The sequence below is a fragment of the Hippopotamus amphibius genome, chromosome 1, assembly GCF_030028045.1.
Source record: "Hippopotamus amphibius kiboko isolate mHipAmp2 chromosome 1, mHipAmp2.hap2, whole genome shotgun sequence".
NCBI lineage: Eukaryota > Metazoa > Chordata > Mammalia > Artiodactyla > Hippopotamidae > Hippopotamus > Hippopotamus amphibius.
The window spans coordinates 152,289,458-152,312,643 of record NC_080186.1 but is presented as its reverse complement, the minus strand read 5'-3'; the positions used below and the strand labels follow the sequence as shown (position 1 = coordinate 152,312,643).

General features: G+C 52.7%; 1 protein-coding gene across 1 annotated transcript; it reads left to right on the top strand.

The window, feature by feature from the left end:
• Nucleotides 1-1,705: 1,705 nt before the first annotated feature.
• Nucleotides 1,706-18,487, top strand: CDX1 (caudal type homeobox 1). Its single transcript, XM_057705851.1, has 3 exons — nt 1,706-2,232; nt 16,787-16,932; nt 17,484-18,487. Exons 1-3 carry the CDS (start codon nt 1,788-1,790, stop codon nt 17,691-17,693), a joined length of 801 nt encoding a protein of 266 aa, XP_057561834.1. The 5' UTR covers nt 1,706-1,787; the 3' UTR covers nt 17,694-18,487.
• The last annotated feature ends 4,699 nt before the right edge of the window (nt 18,488-23,186 follow it).

Here is a 23,186-nt window from a genome sequence, read left to right as displayed (position 1 = left end):
ACCTTCTGGGAGCCACAGGTCCCTGCACATTTAGGGGACTCCCAGGAAACATTGGAGGATCAAACCCCATAGAGGGTTTCTGTGCAGATCCTGGGCACTGAGCCTCCCGTGAGGCGGGAACCCATCTCCCACAGGCCTTCTGACCCAGAGCCCTGTCCTTCATGAATCCTTCCCTAAATCCTTCAGCTTTGCTCCCAACTCCCAGTTCAGTGATGGCCTCTCAACTGTTTACCTCCTGCCCCCCCGACCCCCCCACGGGTAGCTGTGAAATGTCTGGCAGTCTTTAACTGGGCAAGGTGGGGAGAGATGCATGAGACATTTAAAATCCAAGAGAGGGCCCCAGCTATAATATACGGACCAGGGCTTTATGATAAACCAACTATTAAAAAGATGTTTTGGGGGACTTCCCTGGTGGTCCAGTGGTTAGGACTCTGTGCTTCTACTGCAGGGGGCCCAGGTTAGATCCTGGTCAGAGAACTAAGATCCCGCATGCCGGGTGGCCTAAAAAACAAAACAAAACAAAACTGAATCACTGTGCTGTACACCTGAAACTAACATGACATTGTAAATCAACTGTACTTCAATAAAATTAAATTTTAAAAAATAAAAATTAAAAAACATTAAAAAAATTTTTTGAATCAACTGAAACACTTTGAATATGAACCGGGTGCGATATAAAACGCAGGAATTTGTGTTAATTTTGTTAGGTGTGATAATGGCATATTATGTAAGAAACTGTCCATGTGTTTTAGAGATGCATGCTTAAGTATGCAGGGGTAAAATGACATGATGTTTGACATTTGTTTTAAAATACTGTCGCAAAAACAGGGAGGTGAGTCAGTTAAATAAATAAGTGTGGCAATATCTTGATAACGGTTGAAGCTGGTGATGGGTATATAGTGATTCACTCTACAATTCTACTTTTGTGGATGTTTGAAACTTCTCACTAAAATAAAGGTGAGGGTGGGATGGGTGGGGGAGGGGGGTTGTCAAGAGAAGTGTGAAAAGTTCGCTAGAATGTCTCTAAAAAGAATGTCCCTACCCCACCTCTCTAAGAACTTTCTCTAGAGAGCCAGCTCAGGTAAATGCCCCAATTGTTTGCAGACTCCTGTATGTGCATATGTACATTTTCTCCCAGGAGGGAAAAACATCCACAGCCGTCCTAAGAGACTCAGAGGGGTCGTGACCCCTCCTGCTCCCAAAAGATTAAGGACCCTCTACCTTAAAGACGGGAACCCTGTTTGAAGTCAGCGTTTCCTCCCCTCCCCTCAAACTGGCCCCTGCGGACTGCTGCCACAGGCCCGGGGTGGCCGTGTGACGCCGGCCTGCGGTCCCCCCCACCCCGCGAATCCCTTTTCTCCACCTGTAAAATGGGGTTGCGCGGCGGTCCGTGTGGCAGCAGGGAGGACGAGGTGCTCGGGCCGTTAGGCGGGGGCCTCGCAGGAGACTCCCACACCTAGTGCTGCCTCGACGCCCGCCCGGGATGCGCCCTCTGCGCCCCCACCCCCTTTCGCCCCGGCGTCCACCTCCTGCTTGGGGTGGCAATTTGTCTCCTTTTGAACCCCCCGCCCCCGACGGGTTTCCCCCTTTGATTCGCGGCCTGGAGGCTCCCCCCCGCTTTGAAATGCAAACCCGCCTGGGCTGGGGCCGAGGCGGCCCGAAGCTATAAAAGGCCTGGGTGGGGCAGGCGGCGGCAGGGCCTGGAGTTCAGGTGAGCCGTTGCTCGTCGGGGCGGCCGGCTGCGGCGGCTCCAGGGCCCAGCATGCGCGGGGGGCCCCGCGGCCATCATGTACGTGGGCTATGTGCTGGACAAGGACTCCCCCGTGTACCCCGGCCCTGCCAGGCCCGCCAGTCTCGGCCTGAGCCCACAGGCCTACGGCCCCCCGCCTCCGCCCCCCGGGCCCCCGCAGTACCCCGACTTCACCGGCTACCCTCACGTGGAGCCAGGCCCCGTGCCCCCTGCGGCCTGGAGCGCGCCCTTCTCTGCGCCCAAGGACGAATGGGCCGCCGCCTACGGCCCGGGCCCCGCGGCCCCCACCGCCAGCCCGGCCCCGCTGGCATTCGGGCCCCCTCCGGACTTTAGCGTGGTGCCCGCGCCCCCGGGGCCTGGCCCGGGGCTCCTGGCGCAGCCCCTCGGTGGCCCAGGAGCACCGTCCTCGCCTGGAGCGCAAAGGCGGACGCCCTACGAGTGGATGCGGCGCAGCGTGGCGGCCGGAGGAGGCGGTGGCAGCGGTAAGGACCCCTCCCTCGCCCTGCGCCTCCGGACGGTTCCCTTGGGCGCCGGCAGGTGCCAGAGTGAGGCCCCAGCCGCCCCCGTCTGACCTCTGCCCTGGCCCTGCTTGGGTTCCAGAGTGTGGCCCCCGACCACTCTGTCCCTGGGGGCAGTTCTCTCGGCTTCCCCCTTCTGAATCCCGGCCTGCTGGAGCCTTAGTAAGCACAACGTGTCTTTCTGTGTAGGTAGGGAAACTGAGACCCCGGAAATGAAGAATGACGCCTTGTGGTTGCCTGGCAAGGCTGGAACTAGACGCAGGTCCGCAGACTTTTATCCCAGGGTGAACTTAGAGCAACACTGGCCCTGGTGGTCATCCGTTTCACGCACCCTTATCGAAACCCCAAACAGGGGCTGCAAACCCTCAAAGGACGTGCACTGATTATGTGAGCATCCATACGTCACTTCCCTTTCCAGGTCTCAGTCCCCCATGCATACAGTGAAGTGGTTGGTGGGTCATATCCTTTGGACTAAAAAACAGCCCTCTTTGGTTAGATTGGTGGTGGTTGAGGGTCCCTACCTTACCATCCCAGGGCTCTCCCTGAACTCTTGACCCTGGGGGAGGGGAAAGCAGGAGCAGTTGGGAAGGTGGCTACTGTTTGGCTCCTGAGCCTGTGAACCTCCTGCCCCCAGGCAGGCCTCTCGGATCCACCCTCTTCAAAGGCAGGGGAGGGGGCAGGACAAAGGCTTGGCTTTAATGAGGGGCGGCCTGACCTCCTTTATAGGTCCCCCCTTTGTCATGTAACAGGCTGGGCCTTGGCTCAGTAGTGACTCCTGTTGGCTGGAAAGTGAACATGATACCCCATTGTCCCGACCGTGTCCAGCCTGTCCTGACAAAGGCCACCTGGCCTTAGGGGTGGGAAGTTGGCCTGCCCACCCTTTGATGTCCAGCCCCTCCTCCCCTTCCCCCAGCTGGGAGTAAGCCTGGGACTTCCCCCACCTCCCCTCTCTCTTCACCCCCATGTCCCCACACACACCCAGCTCACCCCAGGGCAGATGCTAGGGAGGGGCTGATCAGCCCTACAGGTCTGGCTGTAATTGTTCCAGGGACACAGAACCTCCTATCTGCCTCCAGAGGCCTCGGAGGACTGGGGTGTATGCCCCAGCTGTGCCACTTATCTCTGTGGCCTTGGCTAAATAATAACAGCTAATGTTTATGGAACACTTACTAACGGAGCAGGCACTGACCTAATATCTTTTAATTCTTATAACTTTATCACAGGAGCTATTATCACCCCCATTTTCAAGCTGAAGAAATTATGGCATAGAGAGGTTACACAGTTGTGCAAGTATAGTTATACTTAGGTAACCAGTAAATATTGGCGCTGGGAATTGACCAAGCCTGTGCTCTAATCCTTTCAACAGCGTCTCTTAAATCAGCCATCTTTTCTGGGTCTCAGTTTTAACATCCCATGAGAGGGAAGGGCTTGTACATCTGTTTGAGTTACAAAAGGACCCCTTTGCAAAATCTGGTGGAAAGTATAAATGTTCTCCCTAGAAATAAGTGTTTCCTAATTGGGTAAACAATTTCAGGGGTTCTAAAGGTCCCCAGAAGCTTTATCCATAAACCTCAGTTGAGAACTTTGCATTCGATTATATGAGAGGAAGTATCTGGGGCCACTGACCCTCAGGGTCCTGCAGTTCTGTGTCTGTTCTCTGAAGAAGGAAAAGCCCACTTTTCCTGCTCCTTTATTCTAGTTGTTACTTCCTGCTGATCACGCGACTTTGGAGATGAACGGGGAGGTTCCCCAGGGGCGGGGACTTGGAGAGAGGCCATCACTGTGTAAAGGGGAGAGAGTGGGTCAGTGGGGGTCAGAGGACTGGCAGGAGCCCTGGGGAGCTTCCAGGCTGTGTGACGTCAGGGAAATCATGTCTCTCTGGGCATCGGAGCTGCCGAACTCAGCTCAGCTTTGGTCTCGAAAGTCATTTGGAAACTGTTGTCCCTGGGTGCATAGGGGGCCTAGGAGTAACTCTGCCCAAAGGCAAACATTCTTTCCACCCTCACTCCCAGAAAGTAGAAGGAAGGGCCAAGAGAGGTTTGGAGGCTCCTGAGGAAAGTGATTGCCCCAGGAGCCAGATGAGAGCCGTTCTGTCTTTTCGAAGCTAGAAGCTGCTGCCTATCCACTCAGGCAGCATCTGACTCTGACCCGTGCTCTTGAGGTGGGTGCAGAATGGGGGTGGGGTTACAGACCCTCCCTGAGAGAGGCCAAGCCCCCCTCCTCTTTGGCTTCAGTTTCTCCTTTGGGCAATGAAGATACAGGGTCTCCAGGGGTGTTTCCTGGGTGTTGCTGTTGTCTGGGACAGCAGAGGGACGGTCAGTACATGCCATGTCCCCAAATGTTGCTGGTCACCTGGTCTTATCATACTCTTCTTGCCCCTTCTTCCCCCTTCTGTGCCGCTAGCATTCTAGTATCTGAACTGGATAGTTAGAGACCAGACATACATGTGGGAAACTGAGGCCTGGAGATTGTAAGGCATGTTCTAGTTTCATACAAGTGGAGGCTGGACTGGGATATATGTTGGATGAGTCAGTTTAAAATTTTCCAATGGCTTCCCATTATATTTAGGGCAAAATCTACACTCCTTCCTGAGGTCTACAAAGCTATGTGTGCTACTGCAGGCAGGTCTTGTACACATGCTGTTCCCTCTTCCTGGAAAACTCTTTCCCCAGGCTCTTTGCAGGCTCTTTCTCACCCTTCAGGTCTTAGCTTAATGGCCACCCCCTCAGAGAGGTCCTCCATGATGTTCCAAAGTAGGTGCTCACCCCCCAAATACCCATTGATAATCTTTGCCATGTTTCCTTTAGAGCCTTAACTTACTTATTTGTGTGTTGTGTGTTCTCTATTCCCACACTCACCCACCAAGGTAAACTCCCATGAAGTCCAGAACCATGTCTATCTGGCCCATGAATACATTCTAGGCACCCAGCTCAGTGTGTAGCATTTAGTAGGTGCTCAATATGTTTTGTTGAATGAATGAACAGGGCAAGTGTGAGGGACAGTAAGACAACTCTGGGAGAAGAGGGAAGAGATGAGATCTCAACCTGGAGATGGGACCCACGACTGTCCAGCCGAGCAGCTCATGCCAGTGGTGGAAGCCTGGTTACCCTCCATGGATGGGACAGGACTTCATCTTCACCTGGTGATTTGGTGTAGCTAAGGCTGGGACTAAGATGCCAGCTTTTCCTAAGGAGGGGGCTGTGAAGATGGGGAAGATGCGGGAGAGGCTGTTATGTTGTCCAGAAACAAAATATTAACTGGCTCTGAGTGATGACTTGCACTTGCCTGAGGCCAGGATAGGAAATGACTACAAGAGGCTCTATTTCTTCTTTTGTTTTTCTTCCTTTCTTTCCTTTTTTTTTTTTTTTTTTTTTTTTGTCTTCCCTGTTTGCATCTATAAATATCAACATTTTCCTTAGGAAGGTTATAAATCATCCTTCTGCTGAAGGCTCAGCCTCCAATTCCTTATAAACAGTTTTTCACAGGTTGATGGCCCATTGAGGTGGCTGAGGTCCTATACAAGTAGGGAGATGTCCACTCAGATAATGAGACTCTTGCAGCAGGGTTTAGATCTTCAGCTTTCGGACAGAAAAACTGAGGCCCATGGAGGGGATGAATCCTCCCCTCCCCATCACATTCCAGACCCTCTCCCTTGGCCCACTGCCACAGCCACCAACCTGGCCTCTCACCTTCAGCCTCTCTCTGATGCCCTAGCCGTCCTCTAAACCAGATTAGTGGATTTATCTTCTCAAGGCATTTCCCCTGCTCAAGAGCATTCTGTGGCTCCCCACTGCCATGGAATTGCCTGTTCATTTTATGCCATTTCATTGCTGTAAAATCCAGCCCCATTTCAGAGCCCTCTTGAGAACTGGCCCCAACCCACTCTTGAAGCCACTCTCCCATTAGTTTGCCAGAGATACAGAAATGCTTACCTGCGATGGTTAAGAGTCTGGCTTGGGAGCCTCAGGCCTGGATTGCATTTCTGTTGGAAGCTGCATTAGCCTTGGGCAAGTTAATGTGGATCATTTCTCTGAGCCTCAGCTTCTTCCACTGTAACATTAAGATAATAATAAGATTACACTTGGAAGCAATGGTGCCTGTAGGGCATAGCCCTGAGCCTGGCATGCAGTAGGTGCTCAGTGCACTGGTGCCCGTGACTATCTCTGTCAGCCCTTAGCAGGTACACACGAACACACACCTCACACTCCCTGCCTCTTTAGTATGGGTCCCTCCACCTGAACTGTCCTCCCTTGCCTCTCCTACATCTTTACCAGGTCAACTGCTGCTTCTTCTCCAAGGCCACCTCCTCTAGGAAGCCGTCCTTGGTTCCCCCCCACCCCCTGCCCCCCAAGCACTGTATCAGGTCCTTGTTTGAACAACATTTATCACTGATTTTCTTGTTGATCCCTGCCATCTACTATCTGTTATCCCCTCAAGGAGCACTCCTAATCAGTCCTATCCTTCTCACCATGCCTTGCACATAGTAGGAGCTCATGATAAAGCTAATAACTGTGGCATCAGCTGAGTCCTTATTATGTGCCAGGCACTGGGCCAAGAACTTTGCATGGGTGATCTCACTTAAATCTCATAACAACCTTTAGAGGTGTGAGGATCTATTATTAGTTTCACTTTACAGATAAAGTTAATGAGGCTCAGAGAAGGTAAGGTGTCTTGCCCAAGTTCACACAGCTGGGAAGCTGCTGCACAGGGTTCAAACCTAGACTCTACAGCCTAATGAGCATCTATCAATTAAAGCAACACACTCAGAATGGGCACCTAAGACCCTCTCCCCATGTGCCTTCCAGTCCAGGTGGGGAAAAGGAGGCCAGTCAGAGATGAGCTGTAAGAGGCTGGAGAGGGAGGATGGGCACAGCAGGTGCTAGGCTGTTTAAAACTGGTTCTCAAAGCAGAAGCTCCATTTGACACCTCATCTCTCAGATGTAGCTGGGAAGGGGGGAGTGACCCAGTTTGAAGGTGGCAGAAGGCTTTTTTTGGTTGGGTGTTCCCCCCCGCCCCACACCACCACCACTTTGGCAGATATTGCAGCTGAGAGCTTGGGGAGTTGTGCTGAAGGCCCAAAACAGCTTTGTTAGCAGCAAGCCTGGCTTGTCGGTGGGGAATTATCTTAACGAGATGGCCCCTCAAGTTTCTGTCCTGGAGCTCTTGGGACTTGGAAACAACATTTACATCTGGAGTCAGGTCCATCACCATGTTAACATGCTAAGCCCGCCCCATGCCATGCTTGCCCATCAACCTTATAGGGGTGCCCCACGTAGATCCCTCAGTATCATCAGAGAAAGGTAGCAGATGTTAGTGAAAGCCGAGACTGACACTCCCGGCTCAACCCCTCTGATGTCTTCCCATTGCTCTTGAAGTCAAATCTAAACCCCTCATCCCAGGGCTGCTAGCCTGTCCAGGCTCATCACATGCCTCTCTCATTCATTCGTGCAGGCAGGCAGGCAGGCAGGAGGTAATAGTCTCTGAGTTTCTCTTCTGTGCCAAACATTCTGCTAGGTGCTGGGGATTCTTGCCAGAACAAGAAAGACAGGATTCCTCAGGGGGCTGGTCCTCTGCTGCTACTCTCTGCCTTAGGGCCTCTGCACATGCTATTCTGTCTTCCTGGGTTATTCTTCCCCATTGGTGACATGGAAACCTCCTTCTCAACCATCAGATCTTGGCTTAAATGTCACCTCCTCCAGGAGATCTTCCCCAAGCTAAATAAAGTAGGTTCCCCCTCCTGCATCGCCCCTGCCACTTAATCTAGCTTTCAGCTCCATGCTTGCTTTCTTTCACACTAATCATGGTTTGTAATTATTTCATTTGTTTGTTTGTTTTTAATCTACCCCAAACCACGAAAGTGGGAATGAATTGTTTAACAAATAAGTACCAAGCACCTCCCATAGCAATAATAATATGAATGAGCATCTATTGAGTACTCACTATTTTTTTGAAATGCAGGTATTTTCAACCCCAGAACAGCACATTTCTCCATTAGATTAGTGGTTTTGACTAAGGCCATGGGAGTAATGGAGCCGGACAGAAGGATGTCCTTTGGAAGTTGAGCTGACCAGCTGATGGATTGTATATGGAGAGCGGGGGAAGTGCCACCTAGGCTTTTGGCCTGAGTGGCTGCAGGATGGGGGCCATTTACTGCGATGAGAAGACCAGGAAGCAGTGGGTCTGTGTTAAATTTAACAAGGATTCATGAAGTACTCTCTGGGTGTGTCTAGCACTGTTATGGAACCAGATGAGCCAGATGGCATGGTCTCTACCCTTGCAGAACATTCGGGGAGCCAGGAACCGAGGGGAAGGGATTTACCAAGGTCCCTCAGTGAGCTAGGAAAGGGCTGAAGTCCAGAGCCCCTTCCTGCACATCTGCCCCAAATGTGACTCTTCAGGACCCACACCTACAGACCACTAGGCAGGGTCTTCACCTTCATACCAGAGGAGGATGGCCAGGGTAGGGCAGAGGCCTGAAACTCCACCAGGAAAGAGCTGAGAGGCCTCAAGTTGTTCAGCCTGGAAGAAGACTTGAAGGAATGCAGTTGCTGCTTGCAACTCTTAGAAGGTCTGTTCTAGGCCAAGGGTGCCTCTTATTTCCAGTGCCCCTTGTGGAAAGTCCTAGGAAGAATATAAATGGGTGATGGAGGCAAGAACAGGCTGCTTTGCAGATAGTCCAAGACGTCTGCTTAGGTATGCTATGAAGGTGTGTCCATCTGGCCCTTGCTGGGAGTTTGGTCTAGCTGTGTTGTCCAATAGAACTTTCTATAGCTCTATATCTGTGCTGTCCAGTGTGCTAGCCACTAGTTACACATGTCCGTTGAACACTTGCTATATGGCTAGTGTGATTAGAAGAGCTGAATTTTTAATTCTACTTAATTTTAATGTAAATAGCCACACGTGGCTAGTAGCTGTCATATAGGACAGTGCAAAAAAATCTCTCTCAAGCATTCCTCAAATGGTAATCCATTCCAAATGGGGTCCTTATTCTCTACTGAGGAATCTCTCCTGCATCTTTTGTCTCTACAGTCATCTTCTCCTTCTTCTTCCTCCTCCTCCTCCTCCTCTTCTTCTCCTTCTCCATCATCATAGTCACAGATAGCTTTTATTAACAACTACCTTGTTAAATAACTGATCACATCTAATCTCCACAGCTACCATGTGTAAAGGAGGTGTTCATGTCCTTATTTCACAGATGAGTAAACAGGCATTCAGAGAGCTTTAGTGACTTGCCTAGGTCCCCACCGCTGGCACATGGCCTGGCTGGGTTAGAACCATTGGGTCTATCTGATTCTGAAGTTTCTGTCCTCTTCACTGCCTCCTGTAGCCAAGTCAGATTGTGGACCTCCTTGAAGAAGATAGGGGAGGGGAGGGACTTCCTAGGTGGCGCAGTGGATAAGAATCCACCTGCCAATGCAGGGGACATGGGTTCGATCACTGCCCCAGGGGGATACCACATGCTGCGGAGCAACTAAGCCCATGCGCCACAACTACTGAACCTGTGCTCTAGGACCCATGAGCCACAACTATTGAGCCCACGTGCTGCAACGACTGAAGCTCATGCGCCTAGAGCCCGTGCTCCACAACAAGAGAAGCCACTGTAATGAGAAGCCTGCAGACTGCAACAAAGAGTAGCCCCTGCTCACCGCAACTAGAGAGAGCCCATGTGCAGCAATGAAGACCCAACATAGGCAATAAATAAATAAACAATTAATTAATTAATTTTAAAAAAAAGAAGAAGATAGGGAAGGGGAAGATACAGAGGCAGCCTGGGAGGAGGGGGGGGGTAGTGCTGAATGAGTACTGTGACCAGGAAGGAGGGTGACAGTGGGCTGGAGAATCTTGCCTAAGGCTACAGGGCCCCTGCGTGTGGCTGGCCTCCCTATCCTCCTCTCATCTCACCCCCACCCCCATGCCAGTTTCACCTCTGCTCCAGGAATGAGCAGGGGTGAATGAGGAACTGTGCTAGAGCAGCCTGGGACTGGCAAACCAGCCAGAACAAGGACCAATCATGAGCCCAGTAGAGAGCCTCATTGCCCAGGGAGGATACCCACCCATCATCGAACTGGGTGGGTCAGGGCTGCCGCAGCAGAAGTCCTATCCACTGTGACAGAAACGGGTCCACGCTGAACGTCACATATCCAGCTGGGGGCCCCGCCAGACCTTCCCACCCCCAGGCCAATGTTCTTTGCCCTGCAGCTCCCCGTCAGACGGCATTCCTCCCTCTCCCAGGGGATCCCTTCAACATCTGCTTCTGCAAATAGCTCAGTTTTTCTTGTCTTCTCCATAGCTCTTTGCCCTTTGCAAACTGCTTTCACATCCATTCTGTTCCCCAGGGAGAAGGAAAGCCCAAAGAAATTCAGTCACTTGTCAAGGCCTTTAGCTAAGGATACAGACTTGGGCCCAGGTTCTTAAGGGAGGACTCAGAGCTACATAGAAGTTCAGAATCTACAGGGTGCTTGGAGCTGACACCCAGCCTTCTTCTGATGCACAGGAGAAACTGAGGCCCAGAGGGGAGAAGGCACTTATTTAAGGCCACATAGATGGCGCAGAACTGGGACCAGGACTTACTGACTCCAGCTGGTTGTTCAGAATCCCCTCTGGTAGACTTGTTTAAGATGGCAGGGAGACCAGGATGCAACAGATCTGAGAGCTTGAGGATATGTATTTTTAACAAGCATCCATGCATGCATGTGTGCCTTCCTCTGTGTGTGTGTGTGTGTGTGTGTGTGTGTGTGTATGTGTGTGTCAGGGTCGGGGATTTTGATGTACAGCCACTGGAGCTGGACCACACAGAGCGGGGTCATGAATTTGTGCTCCAAGCCCTGAGGGCCAGAGCTGGCAGCGTCATCCCTCAGGGCCACAAACCCAGCAGGAAGAGGTCAAAGGAAGGGCTGACCCAGAGGCCACTCAGTTTTCCTGGAGCCACCTACCCCACCCTGGGGGCAGAGGCTGAACTCTGTCCTTGCCTGATCCAGGCAGGATGGGAAGGCCCCACTGCAAACTGCAGGCTCCTGCCCCCTGTCCTCCAGCTGGGCAGGCCCAGTTTCTAGACTCTCAGACGGCGAAATTGGTCTTAGAATTCTTCAGCAATAATAACAAATATAATCAGAGCATCAGCAAACATTGGGAGCTTCATGTTTCCAAGTTGGAAGGGACCTTATAAATAAACAGTCTTGTCCAACACACAACCCATCGCTCAGATCCATTTCCCAGCATCCCTGCCATATGGTTATCCCACTACAGAAATGATTAGGATCTACCCTCCCCTGCATGCCTACTATGTGCCGGGTACTGTGCTAGGCATCATTCATCCATCGATCTCAAGTGATCCCTGTACACCCGAGGGTTGGAGGTCATTATGGGAGACCTTACCCTGGATGATAGATTCTAGTGCTGTTTCTGAGGCTAGACAGACCTGGGCTAAATCCCACCTGCCAGATGTGCAGACCTTGTTGAACCTCAGTTTTCTTATCTGTGAACTAGAGATAACAGTTCCACAGCTTCATAGGTTGTTGAGAGATGTATGCAAAGTGCCTGACACATGGACATACTGGCCATTATTAGAATAATAGTTATCCCCATTTTATAGATACAGAAAATGAGGCTCAGAGAAGTGAAGTGACTGTCCTAGATCACCTAGACATTGAGAAGCTGCACGGCACAGCCCTGGAGATCTGCTTGCCTAAACAGCCACATGTCAGGGTCACCTGGAGAGCTATTCAAGTATTAAATCCTGGAGCCTGATTTCAGTCCCACTGAGTCTGAACTTCTGGTCCAGAATCTGTGCTTTTAAAAAGCTCCCCAGGGCTTCCCTGGTGGCGCAGTGTTAAGAATCCGCCTGCCAATACAGGGGACACGGGTTTGATCCCTGGGCTGGGAAGATCCCACATGCCTCGGAGCAACTAAGCCCGTGTGCCACAACTACTGAGCCTGCGTGCTAGAGCCCGTGAGCCACGACTACTGAGTCTGTGTGCCACAACTACTGAAGCCTAGACCCTGTGCTCCACAGCAAGTGAAGCAGCCACACTGAGAAACCTGTGCACTGCAAAGAAGAGTAGCCCCCACTTGCTGCAACTAGAGAAAGCCTGCACAGCAACAAAGACCCAACACAGCCAGAAAACTAAATAAATAATAAATTTATATAAATAAATAAATAAAAATAAAAAAAAAGTTCCCCAGGCATTTCTGAGGCTGCTGGTCAGGGTTTGGAACCATTCGCCTGGAGATTCCCAAGGCCTCTACTGTGTGTGCTTTAGGGATGAGGAGCTTGCTGCCTCCAGGGCAGCCTGATGGTTATGGATGAGCCATTCCTCACATCCCACAACCAGAGCAGAGAGGAAGCCTCCCACTTGGAGCGTTCTCCAAGGCTCTTTTCTCCCTTCGTGCTTCACCCCTGAAGCGCTGGTGGGGGGCTCCCATCCTCCCTCCCACCCACTTGCACTGGCATCCGGCCCCGAGGGTTATTCATTAGGTGGCTGGGAGTGGCCTGGCCCCCGTCAACCACCTGTTACAGGAGCCCGGACTTCCCCCTTAGGCCCAGTGTCCCAAGGGCCTGTAAATCATTCATCCCGGGTCCTCTCCCCGCCCCACCTCGGTCATGCACCTCCCTGCCCCCTCCCTCCTGGGCCCCCAGGGTGGCACAGGTGTTCACAGGAGGGCAGTGGGGAGTTCTGGCCCAGAGCTGGGACTGGAGCCCAGGGCTCCTGTCATTAAAAATACAAATTCACATCTGCACATGGTAAAAATTTTAATGTCTCAAAGACTCCCTCCTACCTGTGGCTCCCCAACCTCCAGTCCCCTCTCCAAGACAGCCCCCATTACTGACTTCTTGTATATCCTCTCAGAAAGAACACTGTGGGTGCACAAACATGTCTGAGTGTGTGTGTGTGTGTGTGTGTGTATTCCATTTTTATACAAAAATAGTAACACTATTCACAACATTCTGCCTTTTTTTAAACTTAACAGTATATTTTTAGAAACTGCTCCATATTGGCACATACAGAGCTTTATAATTTCTTTTGAATGACTGCGTAGTGCTCCTCTCCATGGACGTACCATCTCTCATCTTATTAACCAGTGCTGATTCATAGACATGTACATTGTCCTTAGTTTTGTGCTATTTGACATAGCTACCTCTTTGGGCATTTTTCTGGGGTATTGATCCCTGGAAGTGGGATTAATGAGTTAAAGGTCATGTGCGTGTTAAACGAGGCTGAGATCACCAAGTTGGGCTCCAAGGAAGATGTTCCCGTTATCACCCTCTGGACAGCAGCTGGGACTCCCTGGCTCCCGGACCACACAGTGAGATCTCAAACATTTTGTTTTCTGACAGAGCCATTTTCTTAGCAATAAAATTGTGTGCTTTGAATAACTCCACCAGATAGAAGTTGGCTAATGGGTTCCTGAGCCCACCAACCCCCTCTCTTGGGTCCAGGGAGGGGGTGACAAGGCCTAGGGACTGGGTCTTCACTGGCAGCTTTGCTAGAGGCTGTAACTATGCAGAGAGGAGTAACTATGCAGCTAGAGTCCCATCTCTCATCTAATGCCCCCTCTCCCCTACCCTATGGGTTGGGTGAAAGAGCCTGGGCTGGAGGTTAGGAAACCTGAGCCCAGGTATATACCACTACCAGGCAGGATGGCCCTCAGCAAGTGCCCTTTTCTGAGCCTCAATTTCCCTCATCTATGAAATGGGTGTAATGGAGCCCCACTTGCTCATCAGGAAGGATGGGAATGAGGGTTGGGTGCCTGAGGGAAGGGGTGTCTTTATAACCTCTCAGGCTGAGGTTTGGGTGGGCAGGGAGCCTCCTCCCCTTACCTCAGGCTGTGAATCTTCTGGGCATTTCAACCTGTTGGCCATCCAGACCCAGCCCAGAACTTTCAGGGGTCGGCCCTCACCATGGTCTGGACCCTCTCTTCCCAGAAATACAAGTAGATGGGTGGTCTGTTGTTTGAGCTTCTGCTGCCAATGCTTAGAGGGCCCTATAGCAGGCTCTGTGGACCCTAAATCTGGTGGGGTGAGGAGTTGTGCACTAGAGCAGGAGCGAGAGCTGCAGGCCCAGTGACATGGCCTTGGGCAAGTCCACGCCTGCCTGGGGCTTCAGTGACCCTGACTGTACAGGAAGGTTGGACTAGAAGGATTCACAAGGCCTCTCTTGTTTGGACCTCTGGCTGCTGTATAACCATCCTGAATGTCAGTCTCTTCATCTATAAAATGGGAGGAGACTAAACTCTCATGACCCCTTCTGGCTTTAGCCCAGTGAACCCAGTGGGGTTGTGCATTCAGAGCTCTGCTAGCTTCCAGTGGTGGTGGCATTAGGCAGAACCGATTTTGAGCCGGCGTCGAATTTTCTAGGTCAAGGAGGGGCCCCATCTGGAGCCAAGGCCTGGGCAGCCACTCCCTTGTCCCTTTCCTGGGCTAGGCCTGGCCAAGGGCCGAGGCTGTCTCGTGCTACGTCGGGCAATGGGCTGAGGTCAGTGGTTGTGGAAGAGTCCAGTGTGGTTCTGCTGCTTTGGCAGGAAACCCAAGGAAAAGAGCCCAGGAACGTCTGCTGTCTCCTGTTCTCCACAAACCATTTGGCTCCTGGGGCGCCCAGCGCTGTGCTGCCAAGCTGCGTGGGCTGGGTGGAGAGGGCGGGGGCTGGAACGGCAGTGGTGGGGGGTAGTTAGCGCAGGGGTGCTGAGGGACAGGCAGGCCCAGAGCTGGGACCAGGGAAGTGAAGGCCAGGCTATTGTGGGGGCACTTGGGTGGAGTGGCTCGGACCTGCCATGCCCCGGTGGGACACATGGGTGGGTCTCAAAGTGCTTGTGTGTGCCTCCTGCTTACAGCCACATGCTCAGCGTCTCACAAGGAAACGGGTGTTGAGTCAGGCCCCCACAGCAGCCCAGGCCAAGCATGACTCTTAATATTCTCTCCAGACAGACCTCTGATCCCAGCCCGAAAGAGATCCCTGACATTAACCCAGTCAGCCCTCAAATCCAGTTCCCGGCCCCAGGCCGAGCCTCGTGCAGAAGCCAAGCCACCGCCTTCTCTCTCCTGGGTTATGGCAGGTCTCTCCACACATCCCCCTTCTCGCCAATCTGTTCCCCGTGCAGCAGCCAGAGTAATCCTAAAAGCTACATCAGACCTCATGTCTCCTCCACTCAGAACCCTGCAATGGCTCTTATCCCAGAGTAAAACCCAGAGTCCTTTCCATGGCCCGTAGGCCCTGTGCAACCTGCCCGCTCCCTTTGCACACTGCATCCCAGGCACACCAGCCTCCTCACTGTTCCTCACTCTTCAGACGGCAGGCACGCCCCCACCCGAGGGCCTTTGCACCTCCTGTTACCCTACCTGGGAACCTCTTCCTCAGACAGCTGCACTGCTCTTTCCCTCTGCTCCTTTAGATCTTTGCTTAAGTTCCCCTGCAGGGTAAGGCCTTCATGGACCACTCTGTTTAAAATCACAGCCCGTCTCCTCCCTAAATTCCCAGTCCTTCTTTTTCTCTGGAATACTTATCATCAATTAACATATCAAATAATTTCCATATTTATTTTATTTTTTCCGTCTCCCTCCACTAGAACCTAAGCTTCATGAGGGCAGGGACCTTTCACTGCTGTCCCCAGCACTTGGCCCACAGCCGAAACTCAGTAAATACTTGGGGGGGATGGGGGGACCTGAGCACGCCTGCCGTGTGCCTGGTCGCAGGCTGGAGTGTGGATGGCTGCGGGCAGAGCAGCCCCCAGCCCCTGGTGCAGCCCCAGCTCGGGGCTTGGTGTCTAGAACCAGGGCCTCCTGAGGACCCTGACAGGTGCTGGGAAACCAGCAGCAGCCCCAGTCCTTGCTGTTTGATTGTGAGGCAGCAGGCACCTGGCATTTGACAGGAATTGAGGACCACATACCCCAGGGCAGTTCCTGCAAGCTTCCTGCTTCCGCCTCTGGCTGTCGCAGCCCTTCTTGGCCTCCTCACGCACAGGAGAGAGGAGGAGCTGAGGTCTCATTATCTCACCTTGCTGCCAGGTGTTCCTCCAGGTCTCTAGTGCTCAGACCCATGGTCTGAGGATCCGCGAGTTAGAATCACCTGGGGAGATTGTGGAACATGAAGATTCCACCCCAGGGCTTTCTATCTCACGTGCTCAGTGACGCTGTGGAAGCTGCGTTTTTCACAAGCTCCCCACGTGTCTCTTGTGCAGCCACACCTGGGAACTGTTGCATAAAAGCTGGTGGGCCTGGCAATCAGAGTAGGACTCTGGGTCAGGAGACCTGGCCTGAAACCCCAGCTCCACCCGCAGCTTTCTGGGTAACCCTGGGCAAGTTGCTTCCCCTCTCTGAGCCTTAGGGGCCCCCAGATGGGCATGAGACCACTGCCTGCCTCCCGGGTTGGGAGTCTCCAAGCCTGAGCCTGGGGCAATGATTGTTACTCCCTCCAGGTCCTTCTTCAGGGGGCCTGGACCGCTCTTCCTCCCGGGAGCCCCGCCTTGGCCTTTTGCAAGCTCCCCTCCCCACTCACCTCTCCTCCTGGCCCCTCTTGCCTCTCAGGTAAGACTCGAACGAAGGACAAATACCGTGTGGTCTACACCGACCACCAGCGCCTGGAGCTGGAGAAGGAATTCCACTATAGCCGTTACATCACCATCCGGCGGAAATCAGAGCTGGCCGCAAATCTGGGGCTCACTGAACGTCAGGTGTGTAGGGGCCCCACCTCAGCCTCAGGAGCAGTACTGTGAGTCTGGCCTCCAGGCTGCCAGGCAGGTTGTGGAGCTCAGTCGAGGGAGGTGAATAGGGAGGTTGTCCCCGGGCCATGGTCATACAACACAGCAGAAACTGTGCTGCTGGCTGCCAAATCTCCCAGCCAATAAAACCCAATATCCCTGACTCCCCATAGGGGAACGGGGGCCTGATTAGCTGTAGGCTACAGCGGGCTTTGATCAGTGCTGTTTAAATCCAGAGCAGGGAGCAGTCACAGGGAGAACGAGAAGGCTTCCTGGAGCAGGGCTGTCAGAGCATGGCTTTGGAAGGTGGAGAGGAAGGGGTTACAGAGAAAGTGGTCTTAAGAGTAGGGAAGCAAGTTCCAGAAGTGGAGAACGTGTTCAGGGTCCATGAACAGCTGGGGTAGCTGGAGCAGGAGGGAAGCCCCAAATGCCACCTCAAGAAACAAGAGCTCCACCGCCCTTCCCCTTGCTCTGTCATTCGGTCTCCCCACTGCCTACCCCGTCCCTGTTCTCTGGTCCCACAGGTGAAGATCTGGTTCCAAAACCGGCGGGCAAAGGAGCGCAAAGTGAATAAGAAGCAGCAGCAGCAGCAGCCGCCCGCACAGCCACCCCCGGCAGCCCACGATGGCACCCCCACTCCGGCTGGGCCACCCCTGGGGGGCCTGTGCCCCGGCTCGGCCAGCCTCCTGGGCGCCTCCTCCCCAATGCCTGTCAAGGAGGAGTATCTGCCGTAGCCCCCTGACCAGCCTTGTGGGCTGGGGGCCTTGAGGGCCCCGGGGCTGGGAATGTGGCTCCTTCTGGGGCCCAGGAGGCCTGGTCTGAGTCCCAAGCCCTGCCACGGAGCTTCTGAGTAAGCGTGGACAAGTCCCCCACCCAGCCCCTGCATCCCCTGGGCCATCACGCAGCGAGCCTGCTGGATAAGGCCCTTTGCCAGGGCCGGTGTTCTAGGCCTCGGGGGATAAGGGGGCCTGGGCCGGGAGGTCCTAATCCCTGGGGGGCTCGGTGAGGGGGCCACCCAGCTCCTCCTCCACAGGCTCAAAGGTTAGAGGCCACCGTAGGGACCAGACCCCTCGAGAAAGGAGGTGCAACCGAGAGAAGACGGAAGGCTTGCTGACCATGACCTGAAGTGGGGGAGGGTGTCAGACTACCTGCCTTTTCCTGCAGCCTCCCCTCTACCTGCCCCTGGTGTAACATGCGCCAGACCCTCTCCAGGCTGGATGCAAAGCACAAAACCCGCAGGATTGGACCTGAGCAAGAAGTTCTGGACCACAGAGCCATATTCCCCTCACTTGAATTCTCAGTGGGGTTTCCAGATTGGAGGGGAGGCCCCTGAAGGGGAACAGAGGGGCAGAGTCCACCCTGCCAAGTTTCTACCACCCCACCAGGCTGTCCCTCAGGGCCCAGACCCCAGGGAGTCCCAGAGAACTTTCTCTGGACCAAGCAGACCTCACAGTTGGGCAAGTGTTGCATAGAGTGGAATCTCTTGGATGCAGCTTCAAGAATAAATTTTTTTTCCTCTTTTTAAAAATGTATAAAAATCATTATACATAGTATAAAAGGAAAATGTTAAAGAAGTGTAAATCATCCTCACCCTTCTCCCAGTCTCCGTAGGCCTACAATAAGGTCACCTTTAAAATACGTTTGAAAGATCAAAACAAGACATCATTAGAGTCTACGAGACTATCTAAAATTTTAAGACCATTTTGTAAGCAGAATCATCAGATTCAATATTGCAGTCTTTTGAATTTTTCAAATACTTTCAACTCAGGTTTTCTTTCAACAGATGACATTCGTTGGGCACCCCCATGTGCCAGGCATGGCTGGGTCTGGGGAATGCACAGTCCTTGTCTCCTAGAAGTTCCCAGTCCGAGCTATGCTCTGGGTATCAGGGGAGCAGAGCATCCAGGGAGTCCAGAGAGAGCTCCCAGCTTATCCTGGAGGGTCTAGAAGGCTTCCTGGAGGAGGTGATTTTGAACTGAGACCTAAAGGACTAGTGGGGCTGTCAGGCCAAGAAGGAGGAATGCTAGAAAAGATTAAGAGCAATATGAACTTGAAGTATACTTTTTAAAAACTCTTGAGAAAAGCTCCCTTCAGAGGTGGACAGGAGTCTGCTACTTAGGGCCTTCACTCCCTAGAGGGCTCCAGGGCCAGCTGCCTGCCCCTCTGTTTACTGTTCTGGGAGGTGGCCTAGTCATAAAAAGTGTATGCACTCTGCCTGCCTGCCCTTTGCTCCCAGGGCACATGACAACAGTGCACAAGGTGGATCCAGTCCCCACATGAGCCCCCGAAGAGCAGAGGCACTTCTCTCTCCTCCTCCTACTGGTGGCCGGGGAGACATCATGGCTTTGCTGAGGATGGTCGACATCTAAGGCATGAGAGTCAGGTGGTACCGGGGGAAAGGACCAGGGTTCCAGGAGCAGAGGAAGAGGGTTGGTGGCAGGTTGGCTAGCAGTGAGTGAATACAGGTTTCTAATCTATAAAAACATTTGCTGTGTGACCCTGGTATAACTGCTTCCCCGCTCGGAGCCTCATTTCCCCCATCTGTAAGACTGGGGAGCTTGTTTACCAAGAAGCAATGGCTCTGGTCAAGTAAGTCTGGAAAGTCCTGTGGACTCAGCCCTTCTGGGAGAGTCACAGTGGTCCATTAACACATCAAAGGCTCTGTCAAGTCCCACAGCAAAGAAACCCCTTGAATTTTCTTTAATCAAGCATTCCCCATGCTTCACTACTCAGGAGCACCCTACCAGCACCTACCAGCACCCCCACTGAACACTGATCTGGTGGGTGGGGCCTCTGTAGGCTGGAGGGCCACGCTTCAGCTGTGACTCAGTGTTTAGTAACAGATTTGTTGTCACATGGACTCCAGCTTGACTGCTTCCAAGCTGTGAGACTTCAGGCAAGTTACTTAGCTTCTCTGAGCCTCAGCCTCTCCGAGCCTCAGCCTCTCCGTGGGTCAAATGGAAATGAAATACTCTACACTGTCTCAGAATTGTGTTTAGGACCCAGGGCACAGGAAGTGCTGTGTTTTAGCCACCTGCTCCCTGGGCTTCTGCAACCTAGTGTGATGCTGGCAAGCCTGGCTGATGTTCTAACTGCCCCACCCCCAGTGCTGAAGACAGGGTGGCTGGGATGATCTGAGGCAGCACAAGCCTGTCCCCAGCCACAGGAAGACCTCTGCCTGGTTGGAGGTCAGTCGCCAGGCCTGGCGGGCTGGGTGAGCTGTAGCTGCCGTCTACGTGGGCGGTCAGGGGGTTGGGTGGGGCCCACAGGTTGGGTTGGCCATCACCTGTCAATTGGTGTTTGAGCTCCATGGAAAAAGAAACTTTTCTAAGACAACTTCCAAGCAGTGTCTTGAGCTGCCGTGTGAAGTAATGCATTCCCTGCCACCCAGAGAGTTCCACCAGAGGTGGGGTGTTGTAACAGCTCAGGGAAAGGACCCCTCATGTCCTGTCGGAGCCAGCAGCCACCCCAGTGCTAGGAGGTGTTCCAGCTTTCCTATCAGGAATGGCTGATGCTGCTTCTGCTTTGCATGTAGTGATTTTAAGCTTCCCCCGCCCACTGGGTGGCAGGCCCCAAGCTGGTTTTAGAGACAGGAGGTTGGGGGAGGGGCACGTCCAGACAAAAGTGAGATCTGGCCTGGCCTGGCTGTGGAAGGCCCAGGGCCTGGTCACGGCCTCTAGCAAATCAGAAACACTCACGCCAGCACTGTTTCTGTAGACCCCAACACCATGTTGAGAACGTGGGTTTTGTGGACGAGACTCCCGTCACTGACTGCCAAGAGATTGGTGTGGGCTGAGCAGAGAGGGCTGCAGCTCAAGACTAGGGAAGGCCTCAGGGTTGGGAGTGGAATGCCCTCACAGAGGAAGTCTCTAGCTAAGAAACCAGCCTGGCTCTGAGTGGATGAGATGCCCAGCCAGTGGGACACAGAAGCTGGGAGCAGAGCAGGTGTAGGACAGGGCGGCTTTGGAGGGCAACCCTGTCCTGGCACGGCTGCTCCAGAACCACTTTCTCTGAATCACACCAGATGGACTAGCAGTCTGGATCCTCCTCTTTCATAGTCGCCACTTGCTGGTGTAACAGAACACATGCTTTTCAGCGATAAAGTCTGAACGTTTAAGCAAATTAAAAATGTTTATTTATATGCATTTAAAAATACCTCCCTATATAATAAAAGGAAGTACATTTTCATCTCACATTTTCTTTAAATCAGCACACATCCCCATTTTTCTGGTTTGATGTGAGACCAGGAGAGACAGAAAGGAGGGATGGGGGAGGTTAGGGGGAAAAGGAAATAGATTATTTACTAGGTTTGAATTCCTAACTAGTTATTTTGCCAAGTGGTACCCAAACTTCCTCTGGGATGGGGGAGAGGGAGTAGTGTTGAGAGCAGTCGTCAAATGTGCTTGGCAGCTAAACTCATGGCCAGTTGTATGATCATAAAACCGGGGTTTCAGAGGCTAGACTGACTCATGTGGACAATGTCTTCTGAAAAATGTTGAGGGTTATTTGTTGTATGAAGTACAGACTTTTCCAACAAGGGCTGTGGTGATGGGGGAGAGGATGGCAGAAAGGTGTGATTTGGAGAGCAGAGCCTAGGTGGGGTCAGACTCCTAGATTCCAGGCCTCACCTTGCCTCTACTTCACAAAGTGATTTTCCAAGTCCTGCCTCCTCTGGGCCTCAGTTTCCCCATCTGAAAGGCATGGGCCTAGACCCATTTGCATTCAGAGCCCTAGTGATTCCCGCTGATATTCAGTGATCACCCTATGATGTGTTTGAGAAAGGCTAAAGTCCCAACCCTGTTCCCTTCCCTTCACCTAGGTCTGGCTCCCTCCAGGGCTGGATCTGGGGTAGCAGGTGCCACTGGGAAGAGGCCATAAGGAGGCTAGTCTTCCAGGGCTCCTGAGCCAATGCCTCGCCTCTACTCCCCGTTCTCATGGTTCCCCATGCCTCCCTTAGGGTCTAATGAAACCCACAAGCCAACAAGAGGGAGTGGTTCAGCAAAGCTGCCGCCTGTCCTGTAAGAGGTGTGGTGACAGGCCCTCGGGGAGAGGTGGGGTGGGTCCTACCCGGGCCTCTTTGGATGCAGGAGCTGCTAGCTTTTGCCTCTCCTCAGGCGTGGGCCAAGGCCCTCCTGGCTTTATCTCCAAAGCTCAGAGATTCACTGATTTGTGACCTTGGGCATACAACTTCACTCCTCCAAGACAGTTTCCGCAGAAGCAAAATGGGGAAGCACAAACTTGTTTTTCCAGGCTGCTGGAAAGAACTAAAACTTAGATATTGGATATGAGCTCATCTAATGCACAAGAGTAAGCTCAATGAATGCCCCTTCTCTTCACATTCATGGCCAAGGGGCTCCTTCCTCCTGGGTCTGGAGCATCCCTGCCTGCCCTGTGAGGCCGGCTTAAAGGAAGTAGCAGCTAGGTGGGACCCGGAGAGGAGAGGTGAGCCTGGCACCTAGCCAGGCCCTTTATCCAAGCCTATGCTCTGACTTAAACCCTTCCTGCCTCCTGTTCCAGGGATGGGAGCGGCAGCAGACACTTGCTCTCATTCTCCCCAAAGGCCTCCCCATATTGGCTGCCAGTAGGGCAATGCTATGAGTGTCTGAACTGGGACACATTTGAGAGTGAAAGAATCATGATTTGTAATGTATCAGTATACGCTGGGCCCACTGGCAAATACTGATTCAGTTCCATAAACCAATGCACATGATCACTTTAGCTAATAATTTCCCGTCCCAGCTGTGGGCTCACTGGACCCTTACAACACTCTGAGTGGTCACCCAGGCCCAAACTGGCTAATGGCCCACTTTACTGATAGGAAACCACAACATTCCCAAGGTCATGCTGCTGGTGGACAGAGACCCAGGTGCTCATGATGTCACAAACCATCAGAGCCATACAGTGGCACTAGCCCTGTCCCTTCTCCTCACCCCCAAATTCCCTGTTTTGCTTTCATCCCAAGGAAAGAGACACGTTCAGGACCACTACTAGCCCGGAAGGTCCATGAGGCCTGACTCTGTCACTCGTGTCACTCACTAGCTCTGTGACCTTGAGTGAGTAACTTAACCTCTCTGTGCTTTAGTTTCCTCTTCTGTAAAATAGGGATAACATCTCCAGGTCACTGTGTTGAGAAACTAAGACCTGGCCCAGGATCTGGCACACTTTAGGTGCTCAATAAATATTGATAGATTGGCTGATTGAATAAACTTCTGGCTGGCTGTTCACGC